The sequence below is a fragment of the Mustela nigripes genome, chromosome 4 (assembly GCF_022355385.1).
Source record: "Mustela nigripes isolate SB6536 chromosome 4, MUSNIG.SB6536, whole genome shotgun sequence".
Taxonomy (NCBI): Eukaryota; Metazoa; Chordata; class Mammalia; order Carnivora; family Mustelidae; genus Mustela; species Mustela nigripes.
Window position 1 is genome coordinate 178,719,048 of NC_081560.1, and position 17,285 is coordinate 178,736,332.

Below are 17,285 nucleotides of genomic sequence, written 5' to 3' on the forward strand. Positions count from 1 at the left end.
GAACAAAGGTTGCAGGTTGGAGGAGTCCCTAGGGGGGCCACAGATGGAGGGAAGCTCTCGTACCCCCACCTTGCACAGCTATTGCGCAGGGCTTCCCAGAGAAGAGGACTTGGAAGTTGAAGGATCAACAGCTGGAGGCTGTTGTGAACTGTGTTCCTTGAAGCTGCGCAGAGAATCCTTTTGTGAAGGGGGATCCGAATGGGCAACAATCCCGTGCCTGTCACTGGCCATGTTTTTCCCATGGCAGAGATAGGGCACAGGGCACATTTCAAGCCCATGCTTCTGCCATGTCTGCTAACAGCTGATTGGCTAGAGCAAATCACATGGTCTAGCTCTTCCCACCTTAAGGTCGTGGCAGGGGGGCTATGCTACGGGGAGTGAATAATTAGATCCGTACACGATCAAGCCTGGAGACCATAGAGCTCTGGCCATGCCCATGACTATTATTACTACCGGTCCAGGAAACCAGATACCACAGACAACCCTCGGGAAGGGCAATCACTTGACTGAAAACCAAAAGTCAGATTTGGTACCTGGAAGTCAAAATTGCAGCTTCCAGATGGGAAAGGCCAGAGCACAGAGCTGCTCCCACAACGTTACCCAAAGCCCCTGCAGGGCAGCTCTAGGCCAGTGGATCAATAGCAATTTGGGGTGCTGGGGGGCGCCATCTAAGTGACTGAACGTGATGAGAACCGGCTGCCTCCCGGTCCTTGGGGAAGCACGCGCACCATCCACTTAGTGCTGGAGCCTGGCCATTCTCTGGGCACTCCCATTCCTCTCCTGTCCCTCCTCCTCCAGCCAGGGCTGCTCCTGCCTCTCCCACCAGCTCCTCCTGTTCTGAGCGCTCCTGGGAGGATGGAGGCTGCAGGGCCACCCCCGGCCAGGAAGTGCTTGCTGGAGGCCCTGGAGAAGCTTTTCCCTCGCTTCTGCTTCCTCTGCTCCCTGGTGACCTACGCACTGCTGGGTGCTGCCCTCTTCTCGGCCATCGAGGGTGGCCAGAAGCTGGGGCCAAATGACCCAGACTTTGAGGAGTTCTTGGTGGAGCTCTGTGGCATCCTGAAATGCAACAGAACAGGTAGGTGGCTCCTCTGGGCGGGGTGGGCCCTCCTCCATGGGGGGAGGCAGCCCCCAGAGAGCAGGGGGCTGGGAGCCCTCAGCTTGTATCCTTCCCACCTCTGTGTGGTACCTTAGGCAAATGACTCCTCTCTGAGCCTCAGTTTTCCCCTCCATAAAACAGGGAAAACAAGAGTCTGTTAGGGCTGCTATGAAGAATGTAGGGAAAGCACTGAGCACCCAGTACGTGCTCGGGAAGGACCTGCTCCCTTCCCTTTGCCTCAGTTCCCAGCCCCACCCAGACGGACAGGTTCTGATGAGGATGGATTGCCAGAGATTTGATGAGGTTGGTTGGGGGCCATGGGTGACCAGACTTGGGGCTGGGGGTTCCTAGGTGCTCCTCTGACTCATGCCTGCCCATCCCCAGGACTCAGTCTATAGGAACTAGGATTCAAGGGACAATCAAACTGGGCTTGGCCCCCAGGAGGAGCCGCCTGGCCCCCTTCTCTCCCACTTCCTGTTCCTAGTGGTCTTTTCTACCTTTGGACTCAGGGGAGGGAATTGGTAACTTGGGTGCCTGGTTTCAATCCCGGTTGCTCCCCCAACTTGCTGTGTGACCTGAAGAAGAGCTGTTGCTGTCTCTGGGTCTCAGTGTGCTGGACGGTGGGGGCCCACAGTCTCAGGCCTGCCAATCATAGGGACCCTGTGGGAAGCAGATTAAGAACATGAAGCCTCTTGAAAGGCACAAGGCACTTTTTCTGTCCTTACTGCGTTTCATTTGTCTTGAGTCACGTAGTCCTGCTCTGCCTTGTTCCCCAAAGTTTGCAAATATGTATTTCACAGACCAAAATAAAAATATAGAGAGTCCACAAGTAAAAGACAAAGGAAAAACAGCCTCTACAAGTGAGGGGAAGGATGTCCCTGGTGTGACAGGTAAGTCATCAGCTGCGCTGCTCACGGCTCCCCCTTGGACCGGACCTTGCTTCTCCAGCAGGCTTTCAGGAGGCAGAGCCTCTGCTTCATGGAGGGTCCTGCTCCTTCTCTCTGCATCTGTACCGGACGGACACACGCTGCTCAGTTGACCCAGGACATGTCCTCTGCCACCGCCCCTGCCCCCGCCAGGACACTGAGCCATCCCCAGCTCTGAAGGCAACAAGTTCAGAGCTTCCCAGACCTGATCAGGCATCAGAATCATCCAGGGAGCTTGTCTGAAATACACATTTCCAGGCTCTTCTCCAAACCCACTTAATCAGGATTTCCAGAGCTGGGCTGGGAATCTTACAACGTTTCCCTGGTGATTCTGACGGAGAGAATACAATGGGAACACAGCACTGGGCCAACCCCATTTTGTGTTTGTTTTTTAAATAATCTCTGCGCCCAATGTGGGGCTCGAACTCATGGCCCTGAGATCAAGAGAGTTGCGTGCTCTTCTGACCGAGCCAGCTAGACGCCCCTCCCACCCCGTTTTTTTTTTTTACTAATTTTTGTTGGAGATTTAAATGCCCGGTAAGCGCAGACCCAGTGCGGAACACATTCCTGCGTTATCGCACTTAGTCCTCACGCCGCCCCCAGGGGCCTGTATGAACTGACCCCTTTCACAGATTCGGAAACAAAGGGTCTGGGAGTTAAGCAGCTGGCCAAGGTCACAAACTATGACATGGAGCCAAGGATTCCACCCCGGGCGTTGGACTCCAGACCCCCCTTGTCACCACATCATGCTCCCTCCCTGATGGGGAAGGGCTCGGAAAGAAGCATCCCGTCCACGGCTGTGGGAGCTACCCAGGGTCAGAGCCGGCTCTAGAATGTCCAGACTCCCGGCTCGGCACCCTTTCACATGAGCAGTGAGCTCCCGCCGCATGCCAGGGTCTCAGGATGGCTCTGAGGTCCCAAAGCCCACTGGCCACCCAGGCCAACAGAGCTATTTGGGAACCTCCCCGAGGAACCAGGGCCCCAGTCGTGCTCGGCTGGCCCAGGGTCAGTTGCTGTGAAAGCCGTGGCTTCCCAGAAATCCTCAGGCGCCTCGGTGCCCACAGATCCCAGTACAAGTACCAAATGCCATCAGGCTTAATGACCTCCGGGAGTAGGGATGGTTTGTATCCATATAAGAGCTTGCATTTCATAAGACCCATTTTGTTTTCAATTCTCAAAACCTTGTGAAAGAGACTGAGCAGAAGTTGAATGCCCCTTTGCAAAGCGACAGACACGGTGGCTCAGAAATTTCTGGAAGCCCCCTTAGGCCACACAGCAATCCTGTGGCTGAGGTTGTGCCAGACCCCTGGGGGCCTCTCCCTAGGGCTCCTCTCACAAAGGACAAGGCCTTGTCATCTCTGCAGGAACTAAGTGCAGAGACAGCAAAAGCAGAGCCAGGTTTTGGCATTAAGGAGCCACAAGGCAGGGGGGTCCTGTTCCTTAGGGAAGACCCCTGCACGTGGTGGGACCTGTCTTGAGCAAAACCCACTTCCTCACTCTGGTCCTCTCTTTCCCCAGTGGAGGAAGGCAGGAAACGGGACCTCCGGGTGCTGCTGCAGAAGGTGAAGCCCCACTGGTTTAACGGGTTTGCAGACTGGTCCTTCCTGAGCTCGCTCTTTTTCTGCTGCACAGTGATCAGCACCGTGGGTAAGTCCCAGGGTAAGGGCAGGCCTGGGGGGAGATGTCAGGGGAGCAAGAGGGAGCAGGGGGAGGCTGGGGCGCCTTGGTGGGGAGGTAGAATATTCAGCTCACTTGGTCAAGTAATGGTGCAGGAGGGCCGGCCCTGTGCCGGGTCCGCCGGGCCGAGGGGCCACGTAAATCTGCAGGACTGTGCTCCCTGCGAAGACGGGGGGCGGGGGTTGGAATTTGGAAGGACTGTCGTCCCTTCTGGTGGGTGCAGCCCCTTGCCCCTGGTGGAGGCCCCAGGGAGCACGGTGTGGGTTGCCTTTCAGTCCCCTTCTGCCCCTTGGCTGAATGTTCTTGTACGAAACACCTCCTGCCAGTGGTACCCGCCGGCCCAGGCTCCCGGGCGACCGGATGTGGTCAGCCTGAGATGTATTCGGGGTATCGTCGGGGCGCAGCGTAAGGGCAGCTGCCCCAGGCTCGGGGTGGCCCAAGAGGCGACACATTAATGGTAAGAACATTTTAAAGGCTCCCAGGAGGGGATGACGGCCAGGCTGAGTCAGGGAGAGCAGGAGGCGCCGGTGTGGGGGGACGTGGGCGTGAAGAGGCCACTCCAGGCCTGGTGTGGACGAAGGCCCAGGAACAGAAGGAATGGCGGGCATTGTAAGGAGGTTCATTAGGGGTGACGAGAGGTGGGAGGGAGAGGAGGGCCCAGGCCACGGGAAGACCCTGCAAGCTGGGCTAAGGAGTTTGGCTTCATCCTGAGGGCAGTGGGAATGTCCTTTAAACGAGGGAAGAACACGGTAGCGCAGCGTTCCAGAAAGATCACCGCAGCTGTAGCATGGGGTGGGGGTGGGGGATAAGAAAGGGTAAGACTGGCAGCAGGGAGAGCAGTGGGGGGGCTTCTGTGGCAGCCTATGTGAGCGAGGATGGACCCTCTTCCAGGACAGTGGTCACGAGGACAGAGAAGAGGGGCGGACTGGAGGAAGTCTTTGCAGGAAAGTCTGCAGTGTTCGGATACCTGCGGGATGAGGAAAACATCAGTCTCTAGCTCTGCTGAGTGGGACCGACAGGCTGCGGGGAGGGTGGGGAAGACCCTGCAATGATTTGGGGCCAGTCAAGGCCAAGTCTCCAGGGGAGCTTCCAAGGGGAGACATGTAGCCTTGCTGGAAATGTGGGTCTGAGGCTCAGGGGTCTGGGCAAGATTGGGGAGCTGGGTTTCAGAGTCACCAGCATATAGATGATAACTGACTCCCAGGGGAACAGAGGGGAGCACCGAAGGGGGGAGGCGTGGTGTGGGGAGGGGCGCTGGTGCCCCAGAGCAGGACTGGGAGCGCCGACAGTGAGGTGAGGTAGGAGGAAGGGCTGCGGTGGTAATGAGGACCAACAGCTACCCTCGGGGCACTAAGCTGCCTCTTTTAAGGCTCAGAGAGGTCTTATGAATCAGGTGGGGGAGCCTGAGCCCAGAGAGGTGTTGTTAGAGGCCAAGGCCACACAGTGAGTAGAGCGGGTGCCCATGAATAGGCCTCGAGACTCCAAGTCCGGTGCTCTTTCCCTAGACTAGCCTGCCAGGCTTGCAGGCCAGTGGGGGTGCTGAGGGATGCTGCCCAGCCCCGCCCAGGGAGCCCCAGCAAGAGTCTTCCTGTGCCTGGGGCGCAGGGGCAGCTCAGATTCCCAGAGAGACGTTATGTCTGGCCGGAGTTGATGCCAGGGCCTGGAAGGAAAGGCGCTTGGAGAGAAGGAACCCGCCTCACCCCATTCCCTGCACTTTCTTAAGTGCGTCTTCAGCCCCAAAGCAAGGATTCCTTATGTGCAAATCATTGACCCAGGGCAGTCCTTTCACAGCCCAGGATAGAGGGGAGGGTGTGGGGCAGAGCTGACCCCTACAGTGCCCACGTGCTCATTTAAAGAGGGCCCCAGGGGTGCCTGGGTGGCTCAGTCATGAAGGATCTGCCTTTGGCTCAGGTCATGATTCCAGGGTCATGGGATCGAGCCCCGCATTGGGCTCCCTGCTCAGCGGGAAGCCTGCTTCTCCCTCTCCCACTCCCCCTGCTTGTGTTCTCTCTCTTGCTGTGTCTCTCTCTGTCAAATAAATAAATAATCTTTTAAAAAGAGGGGGAGCCCAGATCCTCTTCTCAGGGGCCGCACAAAGTGTGGTCTCCTGGGGGACAGCAGAAACAGACAGGAGTGAGGGGGGACATGGCAGGAGCAGTGACCTCCTGAGCTAGGGACCTGGGGCTGCTCTTACACTTGGGTGCTGTGTCCCTGGGCCCCCCTCTGAGGATGCTTGAGGGACTAAGGGCCCCTGGCTTCCCTCCGCAGCGCTGCAGCAGGCTGGGACAGGTGGGAGGGGCCGCACCAGGGCTGGCAGGAGTCTCCCCAGCTGGGGGTGGGGTCACAGGAGGGCAGGTGGTGAGGCTGCCCTCAGCCAAGGCTCAGGAGCTCCTGGGTCAGCATCCCCACTGGGAGTGTGGCCCATGGCCCCTCTCGGGCCAGTGAAAACTCCCTGGGGCCCCGGTCTTCATTCAAGAGAGTACCAGTCCCTGAGACGGATGGGCCTACAAGGGTCGCAGAGCCCTGGCCTGTGGCTGCGGGCTGGGGCTGCAGCCCCTTCCCACGTGCGGAGTGGAGCACCTGGACAGCCGTGGACCCTGGAGACTGGCCGTCAGGGGTCAGCGGTGTGACCATCAGGGAGCGATGTGGCCCTTCTGACTCCCTCGGTGGCCTTGCAGGTCACCGTGAAGATAAGTGTAGGTGACGCCAGAATCCGCTCAGCTGCCGCTCACGGAAAATCCAACCCAACCGGCTTCAACCACAGGGGGAACACGTTCCCTCCGGAGTAAGAAGTCCGTGGAGGCAGCTCCGGGGCCGGTCCACATGCGGCTCGGCCGTGGCCTCGAGCCTCAGGTCCTCTCCCATCCTGCTTAGCGGCTCAGCAGGTCACCTGAGTCCACTCAGGTCGCGCGGCACTGCATGTGCGGCCGAGAAGGGGCTGGCCGTCCCCACCAGCAAAGAAACCCTTCCTAGAAACCCCCCACACCTGAGTCAGTCCTGGCAGATGACCAGAAGGACCTAGACCAGTTGGATCTATCTCTAAATCGGGGGTGGGGGAGCAGCGGTACCCCAGGAAAGATGAAGGAATAGTTGCTGGAGTGAACACCCCGCGTCTGCAGCGACAGCTTCACGGATGGACGCGAGTTTGTGCTCGAGCGCGCCCCCAGGTGGCTCCTTTCAGAGCCGGGCTCTTCCCCTCCCCGCGGCTACCGGCAGGGCAGGGAGGGACCGGCCGAAAGAACACCGCTAACTACCGCCCTCCTGGGCAATTCCCAGCACGGGGCATGGTGTGTCCAGCCTTTAGATGCACGATCTTATCTAAGCCTCATGACACGACCGGCCTATGGGGCAGGAGCTGTGCCATTTAGCGGCGAGCTGAGGCTCTGGAGAGGGAGCTCAGAGCCCCCAAGGCAAGGCCTTTCCAGAGACCCACAGCTCAGTGGAGCAGCAGTGGTGGGGAAACAGCAGCCTCAAGGAAGGTAGTGGAGATGAGCAAAGGGGTCCAGTTTGTTTTCCTTTTCCTGGAGAACTTCAGGGGATTAACCTAATGCCGGCTTTCTGGGCAGGCACCGTGGACGTCTCGAGCTAGATGATTCTTCATGGTGGGGGCTGTCCTGGGCATTGTAGGAAGATTAGTGGCATCCCTGGTCCCTACCCACCTGAGGGCCCTACTTCTTCTCCTGCTGTCTCCACATTGTCAAATGTCCCCTGGGAGGCAAAATTTTCCCCAATGAGAACTGATCGAATGCGGTGGTCTCTGGACCCGTTAGCATGCATGAGCATCACCTGGGAACCTATTAGAAATGAGAATGAATTCTCAGGCCCCATCCTAGACCTGCTGAGCTGGAAACTATAGGTGTGGGGCCCAGAAATCTGTATTTAGTAAGTTCTCCAGGTGATGCTGATGCACGCCGATGTTTGCAAAGCACTGATGCGATTCGACGGTTCTCAGCCCTGGCTGCACATTGCCTGGCTATCTTTTATGAGCTCCCAAGCCTGGACCCCGAGGCAATCAAGTCAGAGTCTCTAGGGACAAACCCAGGCCTCAGTATTTTTCAGAGCCCTCCAGGTGATTCTAATGGGAGCCCAGGCTGTGAACCACTGATCTAATGGAAATGCATTATCTTGGTTTAAGTCCCAAGAAAGCGAGGCTACCATCAAATCAATTAGGACATCATGCTGTCCGGTAATTACAACTGGAAGAGGATGTTGGGGAGGTTCTCCACTGTCTGTGATCAATAACAGTGTTTGAAGTGCTTCCTGCCCTCCATCTCTGGGCCACCCTTAATGCACCCGGCCTTGATGGGGAAAAAGGGACACCTGGCAGGTGTGAGGTTGGTCAGTCCCCAGGCATTTCCGACTGGGTCAGTCTCCTTGGATTAGAAAGTAAAGTGTGTGGGGGCTCTTCGGGGGCTCAGTCCGTTAAGCTTCGGACTCCTGATCTCAGGGTCAGGAGTTCAAGCCCCACATTGGACTCCATGCTGGGCGTGGAGCCTACTTAAAAAGAAAGAAAGTAAGTAAAGTGCATGGGTTATTAAATACTCACAGCCTAAGTGGAGTGGGCTGACCGTACTGGAATATATGAATACATTATAAGAAATGATAGGATTTTCCGTTATGCATCTCAGCATTCAATAATGGGTACAGTTAATACAATTTCCTTCACAGGGGCCACATACTCTCTCAGATTTGCTTCCTTGAAACGTTTTCTGAAAAATGGCATAGCTCCTAGACTCAACGTGTTCTACCTCGAGGCGGCCACCTCTAGTTTAAACCCGCTAAATTCACCCTTGCCAAGGAGCACACTGGCGGGGGGGCAGGTGGACAGGGAAGCCTTCAGCTGAGGGGTGCACACCCTTGTCGGCTTTGAGCTGTGCCACCGCAGACAGGCCCCCTGACTTCCCTGTTCTTTGTCCACTAAATAATGGTAATAATGATGGTTGTTGACATTAGGGATTTTGCAGTGCAGGGAATTTTCACTCTAAGAGGCACTTTATTCTAGCAGTGGGATGTTCTTTTCCTTAAAATAGATCTGATGCTGGGACCCTATCCTAGAAGCCGAGAGGTTTCCACTGTGGAGTGTCTCCTGACTTGCCTGGGGGTGCACAAGAACCCAAGGGGCTTGTCCACCATCTAGAAAACAGGGTGGCCCCCCTCTCTGGGCCCTCATGGCTGCTGGGGACCTGCTAAGCACTGGTGGCTGCATGGGGCTCATGAAAAGCTTTGGCCCAAGCATCTTCGTTGACACCCGGGGCTCCATGGCCGGGTCTGAGCTCCTTCCCCTCCACAGGAGGCTCCAGGTGCCCTCATCCCTCATTGTCCCTGCTCCAGAGAATCTTTCCATACCTCCCTTCATGGCTGGAGTGACCAACTGCCCAGTTTGCCTGGGACTGCCACAGTTTTAGCACAGAAACCCCTCAGTCCTAGGCAAACTGGGCAGATGGTCATCCCAGCCGTGGCCCACCTGTGCTCCTCTTCTCCACCTTCCCGTTCAAGACCACACCCCCACCTTCATTGCCTCAGTGCTTCTTGGCTTTTACGACGCCCAGACAGGGCTCTGAGGCCACTTGTGCAACCTCTTCTCCTAGAGGCGACGGCTGGAGATGCTGGAGACCCTCAGGGAAAAGGAAGGGAAACAGAGGCATTTGGAATCCTTGGCAAGTCCTGCCCCCTGAAACAAACCTGGGTTTCTGATGGGAGGGTTAGCCCATCAGACGTGGCCCCCATTCCTGTCCCCTGGTGTATACACCTGTTGGGTCCTCACAATCCTATGGATGGTGGAGAGCTAAGCTCAAGGCCTTGCTTTCTTCTCAGCTAGGAGCCCTAAAGGGCAGGACCTCTGCCCGTTTCCCACTGTATCCCCAAGCCCACCCGTAAGTGCCAGGCATGAAGTAGGTGCTCAATAAAGGCGAGTCCAGGAGGAGCGCCTTGTTCTAATCGCTCATGGGACAGTGTGCTCTTTTATGTTCTGTGGTTGATCTCCACCTGCCACAGCGAGCTCACCAGGGTGGCTACGTGATTCACATCTGCCTCTCTCCCTACACCAGAAGCTCGACGAGGTGGGATTCCGTATCTGCTCTGCTCACCACGGTGTCCCCAGCGCATGCAGTAAGCACTCAACGTGTACATACGCTATGAGGGCGCATTCAGGTTGAACTTCCCCTGCCACCAAATGCCACCAATGTGCCTCGTGGAATCAGCCAACGGGGGTGTGGAGTGCTCTGGGATGGATGCCAACCGATGAGTCCGTTTGAGGTCCGCAGCGTTCTCTCGGGACCCTGGTGTTGGGGGGGCCCGGATGCGTGTCTGCCGCTGGAAGGCAGAGCCTGAGGCCAGAGCTGGCCACCGGGAGCCGGGAGCCGGGGCTGGGGTTTAGCCAGCCAGAGGAGCAAGTGCTGTCGCGTCAATTTGCATAATTGGCCTAGGTTTTTCTGTATTAATCATCCTTTATGACATCAAAAATTAAACACAGGCATTTAATACAAAAGCATTTCCCTCACTCTGTTGAGGTCACTGAGCTCGTTCCCTCCAGAAGCTCCTACTGCCTGGCCCGTGGGGTTTGAGGCCTCTCAGTTCTGGCCCCGCAGTCGATGGGAGGGTCGGGGCTGGGGTGATGGGAGGGGGGCGGCGCCTGAAGAGCACGGAAAAGCCTCAGCCCACCCTCCCTTTGCTTGGCTGACTGGTTTGTAAGAATGGCAAGGTTCTACCCCCTTGGGTGCTCCAATGCCGGTGTGACAAGTCTAGGGGCTTGATTGCCAACTCCGCTCTTCGTCCTGAATGCTCTTGGCTGGGTTGCTCCATTTCTCCAAGCCTCAGCTTCCCCACCTGTGAATGGTGAGAACATCTGCCTCTGCCGGTGGGGCGCTGCCAGCCCACAGTAAGCACGACCGGCAGTGTGGATCAGCCTGAGTGTGGGGACGCCGGCATTTCTCAGCCTCGCCCGACGGGTCGGGCCCTGGTCTCACGTCATCCTTCCAGGGGGTCAACATACAAAGCGGGGGTTGCCGCCCTGTGTTATGGGCAAGAAACTTGACCACGTGAGCACAAGCCAAGTAAGGTTCTAGTAAATGGCAGAGCTGGGATTCGAGCGCAGGTTGGTAAGAGTCTCGATGCTGGGATCCTTACCACTTCACTAGCGTTTGTGAACGGGTTGGTCTAATCTACTAAACCTCAGTGGCTCCGAGGGCAGCAACTTGTGTCTCACACCTTCCATCCTCCCACTGTCCCTCATGCTATGTACACTGCTGTACACTGTTGGCGTATACTAAAGGCCCATTATGGAGGAACAAATAAAGGAGGGGGCCAGACATCCCGGGGAGGACAAGGGTGGCTTCTTCAAAACAGGTGCTTTTGTGGAGGATGGAGGAGGAGGTGGTCCTGATGGCAGAGCCGACCCCCGCCTCCCCCCTTGCATGCGTCCTGCCATGTCGATGTTCAGAAATGGCCGCGGCAGAGTGAAAAGCGATCAGCTCACCCCCAGACATGCTTGTCCCTGGCCAAGGACGTCTTGGGTCCAAGATCCGGACATGCCATGCTCCTTCTAAAGAGAAGCTGAGCCTCCCCTGTCACTGCCCCCAGCAAAGCAAGCCCAAGGCCAGATGGCGCCGGTGAATGCATTAAGAGGAGTATTGTCGAACACATTGTGTAAACAAGGAAGAGAAATGGCAGAAGGTCTCTCGAAAGCTTTTTCGGGGGAGGGGGAAGAGCAGACAACCATTCCTGGGCTCTGTGCTCTCTTTCAGGTTACGGCCACATCTACCCCGTCACCAGGCTCGGCAAATATCTGTGCATGCTCTACGCACTCTTTGGCATCCCCCTGATGTTCCTCGTCCTCACGGACATGGGTGACATCTTGGCCACCCTCCTGTCTACATCTTACAATCGGTTCCAAAAACTCCCATTCTTCCCGCCTCCCCTTCGCCGGTGGTGCTCCCGCCTGCTCTGCAGAAGGCCGGCCACCAAGCCCGCGGCCGAAGCTGTCCCCAGGATCGTCATAGACGCCCAAGAGCTTCCGGGTCCCAAACCCGGCCCGTGTCCCTCCGCCCCAAGCAGCAACACGGATCTGTTCGAGAGACTTCTTGCACGAGAGACACAGAACACGCTGCCCCCACCCCCGCGGGCCGTGGAGAGGAGTAACTCGTGTCCCGAGCTGGTGTCAGGACGACTCTCCTACTCGGTCATCAGCAACCTGGATCAGGTGGGACGACAGGTGGAGGAGCTGGACGTGCCCCTCCCGGTCGTCGTCCTCCTCGTGTTCGCCTACATTTGCTGTGCGGCCGCCATCCTCCCCATCTGGGAGAAGCAGCTGGACTTCGAGAACGCCTTCTATTTCTGCTTCGTCACGCTGACCACCATTGGGTTCGGGGACACCGTTTTAGAGCACCCCCATTTCTTCTTGTTCTTCTCCATTTATATCATCATTGGGATGGAGATCGTGTGCATTGCTTTCAAGTTGGTGCAAAACAGGCTGGTTCACATCTACAAAAGTTTCATGCTGTTCTTTGCAAAAGGGGTATTTTACCAGCCTGTTAAAAAGTGAGATCTCTGCCATCTCTTGTGTGACAGACGCCAGCCAGAGCTGGTCTCTTCACCTTGTCTTTTGGGGTCCAGGGTCGTTAGAACTGCAGCCTGTCCCCTGAGACCTTGGGACTTAGAGACAAATCCTGCATGAGGGCTGATTTTGGTCCTGACGCCCAGCGGAAGCGGGGCCAATGCCCTTCATATCAAAACGTTAGACAAAAACTCTCACCATCCTCCAAAGCCCAGTTAATGGGAGCTCCGTCTTCATTTTTCAAACGTCCCACCTGTTGTGGAGGAAAATACCTTACGAATGTCATAGCTTCTCTTGAGTCACCAGAAAAAAACCACGTTTGCTCTTGCAGTTTGCACTTTCAGCTCAGTTAAAATCTGCCCGAGCTCCTCCGTCTTCACCCTCGATGAAACGGCGAGTCTGGCCGTCCTCTTCCTCTTGAACGGCTTCCCGGATGTGTGCAAGGCCAGCCCAATCCCAGCCCACGCAAGATACATTGAGGCCAGGGTGGGATTGTCACCTGTGTCCCCATGGGCCTCGGATACTCTGACTGCTGGATTCTGTACAGACCAGTGTTCTCACTCAGGTGGAAAGCTGGTGCTTCCTGAGTGAGGAGCGCGTGCAAATGTTGATCCTTCTGGGGGGGGGATGACTGGTACAGGAGGGGCCGGCTCTCAGCGGGGGGATACGCGCCTGAGCTGTTCCTGACTGAGTTGGCACGTGAATGAGCTGGGCTGTGTAGCAGATGCTGTGGGTGTCCCACTCTTATGCCCTGGCACTCCAGCTTCCTTTGCCCGAGGAGTGTTCCTCGTCCCTAAAGCATGGGCGTAGGCGGGGCAGGCTAGAAGTGTTAGGGGTGAGCCCTCCTGGGTGCACCCCACGGCCAACAGCTGAGGAGCAGGTGGGTGGATGGTACCCAATAGCCTTCCCCTCCCATAGGCTGACTCTGGGTCGGACCCAACACCGTCTCCCCAAGTTCCCCAGTGGAATGGAGCCTCCGTTGCTCATCTGTACCCCCTGTCTTGGCCTCCTTCGTCTTGGTTTCATTTTTCCATTCCTCTTGAGGTCACTGCCAATGACCCACCTGCACACGCATCCTTGTCCCAGAGCCACTCCTGGGAAGCCCAGCGGGGGAAAGGCTGTAATAAGTCAGGGTTGGGGCAGGACAGGCTTGGGGCAGGACAAGTCTTCCTAGTTCCTTGACTTGTTCCTTGTCCCAAGACATGAGAAATGTTTTATTTGAGAGAATCAGTGTTTCTGGAAAACTTCTTTGAGAGGATCTTGGAAATCTGGTGATTCACAAAATGAGTCCGTAGGTAAGTGATGAACCTTGCTTGAGGTATAGCACAAAAATCACAAAAACCAATAAGAAGTGCTGGGAGATTCCAGTTAGAAAGGAAAGGAAGCACCTACCTTTTGAACCTTTTCTGGTCTGTCTTGGCTTCAGGTCACTGCCAAGGGCCAGCTCTCAGACCGGCCTCGGGTCTTCCTTTCTGGATCTTTCCTCCTCCTCCCCACAACCACAAGGTTCCTGACCCTTCAACTCTTTAAGACCTGCCCCAGGAAAGGGTAAGCAAGAACCACGGAGAGACAGAAAGCCCCGAAAATGGGATTTCAGGCAGTGGCTCACCAGGATTAGGATTTTTATAGGGTTTCTTAACCTCTCTGAAACCACAGAGGCCCGGGGGGGCAGCAAAGCCCCCTTGAACTCAAGAGTCAATCTGGATGGGTCTCTCAGATAGGAGCACACGATCGGACCGGAGGGCTCTTCAAGGTTCACTGAGTTCTACAAACATTTCTGGAGTGATTGCTGCTTTCCACTCGCAAGGTGGATGACGCGGGTACACCCTCAGAAGCATGGGGGTCATTACAGGTGGTTTCGATCTCGGCCCCTCCCTTCTGGAGGCAAAGGCACGTCCTGTTCCAATGCAAATGTGCCGTCTGTCAGGGACACATTTTTACGTAGATTAAGCATCCTGATCATTTGCTTAGGGGACTTGCTAGTGGGCGGTCTTCGGCGGTTCTGGGAAATGGCCCCGCACGCCTTCCTGCTTCTCATTTCTTGCTCACACGCACCCCATATTCCAGCCACCCTGGGCTGGTTGTTTCTGCATCCCTGTGCGGGACACTTAACTGACTGAGCCCCCCACATGCCTCCTCCTCCTCCCCCCGGTCAGCAGTGTCTGCCGCATACACAGAGGGGACGGAGGGCAGGACCAGGTACACCAACTCCACAGAGGTCAGCCCCCACTTACTGCACACTTGCCATATCCGCGTCTTTGAGCGGAGTCCTCATGCCCATGGTCTTATCAAACAGTCCCTGTAGCACTGAGAGAATGGTGCCCATTTTACAGATGAGGAAGCCGAGGCCAAGCAGCTAGCTGAGGGACGTGGCAAAGCTGACTCTAAGTGCATCAGATAGCTGCATCCCCTGGGAACTTGTTGGAAATGCAGATTTTCAGGCTCCATCCAAGACCTACTAGATCAAAATGCTGGACAGTGAACTCAGTGTTGTTTTAGGAAGACCTTCAGAGGATTCTGATATTTGATTTAGAATGTTGGATTCTCAAGCTTGAAAACCACTGCTCTAACTGCTGCATTCATAGCCTCCCTGAGACTCACCAGTTGGCGGTCAGGGGGGTGGGGGCTGGGGTGGGGTGGAACAGTCACCCGGGGGAAGGCATGAGGTCTCCTGGATGGGGAAACCACCCTGCAGAGGTAGACCCTCCGGCGGGGAGGGCCTCCTGCAGACTGGAATGGACCTGTCCCCAGAAGAGCTAACACTCTGTCCTCTCCAAACTCTTGGTGATCAGGGGAGCCCGTGATCAAATCCCCAGCAGCACTGGGCTCTCTAGAAAGGGCTGTGGGTCTCAGCTTGGCTAGAGTCAGCCTGGGAATTTAGGGGACTGGGAAGTGGCCCAGAGGCTCCTGGACCGGGACAGAAGGGACCATTTCGGTGATCACCTACTGCATCTCCCACTTGGGGCAGAAACTCCAGGTGCCCACGCACAGCTTGTCTCTGACCTTTCCGCCCCTGGACCAAAGCCTTTGGGAGGCACTGCCCTATGGCTGTGAAGGTTGGCCTGTCCAGCTGTGCACCAGCCCATATACCAGCACATGGTATTGTTAGAGTCTACCCCTCCTTTTTTTTAACAGAAGAAGAAACTGAACTTTTTCTTTTTCTTTTTTTTTTTTTTATAAGATTGTATTTATCTATTTGACAGAGATCACAAGCCCGCAGAGGGCAGGCAGAGGGGGCGGGTGAAGCAGGCTCCCTGCTGAGCAGAGAACCCGATGTGGGGCTTGATCCCAGGACCCTGGGATCATGACCTGAGCAGAAGGCAGAGGCTTTAACCCGCTGAACCACCCAGGCGCCCCAAGAAACTGAAGCTCTGTTCTAGGATGTTAAGCAGTTCTCTCAAGGTGACACTTAAGACGTAGGATGAAGGACGAAGGAGCCGCCCTGGGAGGCCCAGTCCCCGCAGAGCCTGGGGACTGCGAAAGCGAGCGCTGCCCAGGGAAGGGTCACAGGTCCTGGCCGGTGTTGCCAGGGGAGATGAGGACTCGGAGCTTCACAGGGTGGGGAACCCGGAGGAACCGCTCCCGCCAGCGCACTAGGACGTGTCCGGCGGCTGGACCGCGCTCCCCAGAGTGGCCAGCAGGTGGCGCCACCAGACCGCTCGGGCCCCGCGCTCCAAGGCCAGCAGGTGGCGCGTCCGCCAGGGCCTCCCTTGCAAGTGGTGGCTTCAGACTTCGGTCCTCGCCGCGGTCCCCAAAGAGGAGGCCCCTCGCCTTTCCGCCGCCGCGGACACGTTTGTGAGCCCTTGTCCTCGGAGCAGAAGTACTGCCCTAAGGGAGGCGGGCCAGGGCCAAGCCTACCTGACAGCAAGAGGCTTGGGAGGGCCTCCGGATGGGCCACTGGGGACAGAGGGTCTGGGAGTCAGGACACCTGACCGAGTGCGTGTTCTGGCTGCCACTCTGCTCTGCTGAGTGACCCCAACAACTGGACGCCTGCTTCTGGGCCACTTGGCGGGGGCGATTTGTCAGGAAAGCCCCTGTAGTCCTGCTTCCACCGTGTGTGTGTTGGGCCAGGTGGCCAAAAAAGCAGGTGTCCCCCGCTTTGTTGGGTGGAAGCAGGAGGGGCCCAGTGTCCTAGGGCCCTGGCTGGTGGCTGCTGGGTGCATTGCTCTGGCCTGGGCCTCAGCTTCTAAGGGTGCTGCCAGATGGGAAGAAAGGAAGGAACCCAACATTTAATGAGCAGCTAGTATGTGCCAGGCTCTCCAACCATGTTACAAATTTAAACCTTTTCAGCTCTGTGTGGTTCATCATGGTGGTATGCCCCAGGCCCTAGTGGGAGGCTGGCTCGGAGTAGGTTCATGGCAAACATATTTGTGTGAATAAATCCCTGTGGGTCGTCTACAGAGAAGATACAAGTTGGGGTTTGGGTCAGAGCCTTTGCCCCTGAATGCTTGTGCCAAATCACTGGGGTGGTCCCAGTTCAGAACTACTGGAAACTTTTCTGCTACTGCCCCTTCCCCAGTTTGGGTGGGCAGCCCCAAGCCCCAGAAGGCAGTGCTTGAAACTACGGGTCAGAGACTTCCACGGACTCTGATCAAGGTCAGTGTGTGAAGGACAGAGGTGACCTGCCTGGAAGCTAAGAAAACAAGAGCTCAGGGACCTTCCATGGCCCAGAGCAGCTCTGACAATGTGGCCGCATAGGGACGTGTTTTTGTATTTGTCAGCATTGTAATTTGTTATTTGTTCTTGTTCTAAGCAAATATTCATGTTCTCACCTGGTTTGGGTTGGGTGATTTTGGATTCTTTTCAGGAGGACCCTTAAGTTGAACATCCATAACACCTGATTGCCTCTTACCCCAGCCAAGAAGGAAACAGTGTCCAAAGGAACAGTCTCTTAAGCCAGGCTCCCGCTGGCTCTTACAACGTCCTCTCCAGACAGAGGTCCAGCCATATTTCTGAGGAATATCACATCTCTTCCTGCTGCCTCAGCCTGGGCACACAGTAAAGTGACCAGTGCTCTGGTTTCTGCCAGGTGTAG

The 17,285-nt window shown here is 56.4% G+C and overlaps 1 protein-coding gene across 1 annotated transcript; it reads left to right on the forward strand.

Moving 5' to 3' along the window:
* The first annotated feature begins 855 nt into the window (after positions 1–855).
* Positions 856–12,238, forward strand: KCNK18 (potassium two pore domain channel subfamily K member 18). The gene is made up of 3 exons (XM_059395938.1): positions 856–1,075; positions 3,541–3,669; positions 11,442–12,238. The coding sequence occupies exons 1-3, from the start codon at positions 856–858 to the stop codon at positions 12,236–12,238; spliced, it is 1,146 nt and encodes a 381-aa protein (XP_059251921.1).
* The last annotated feature ends 5,047 nt before the right edge of the window (positions 12,239–17,285 follow it).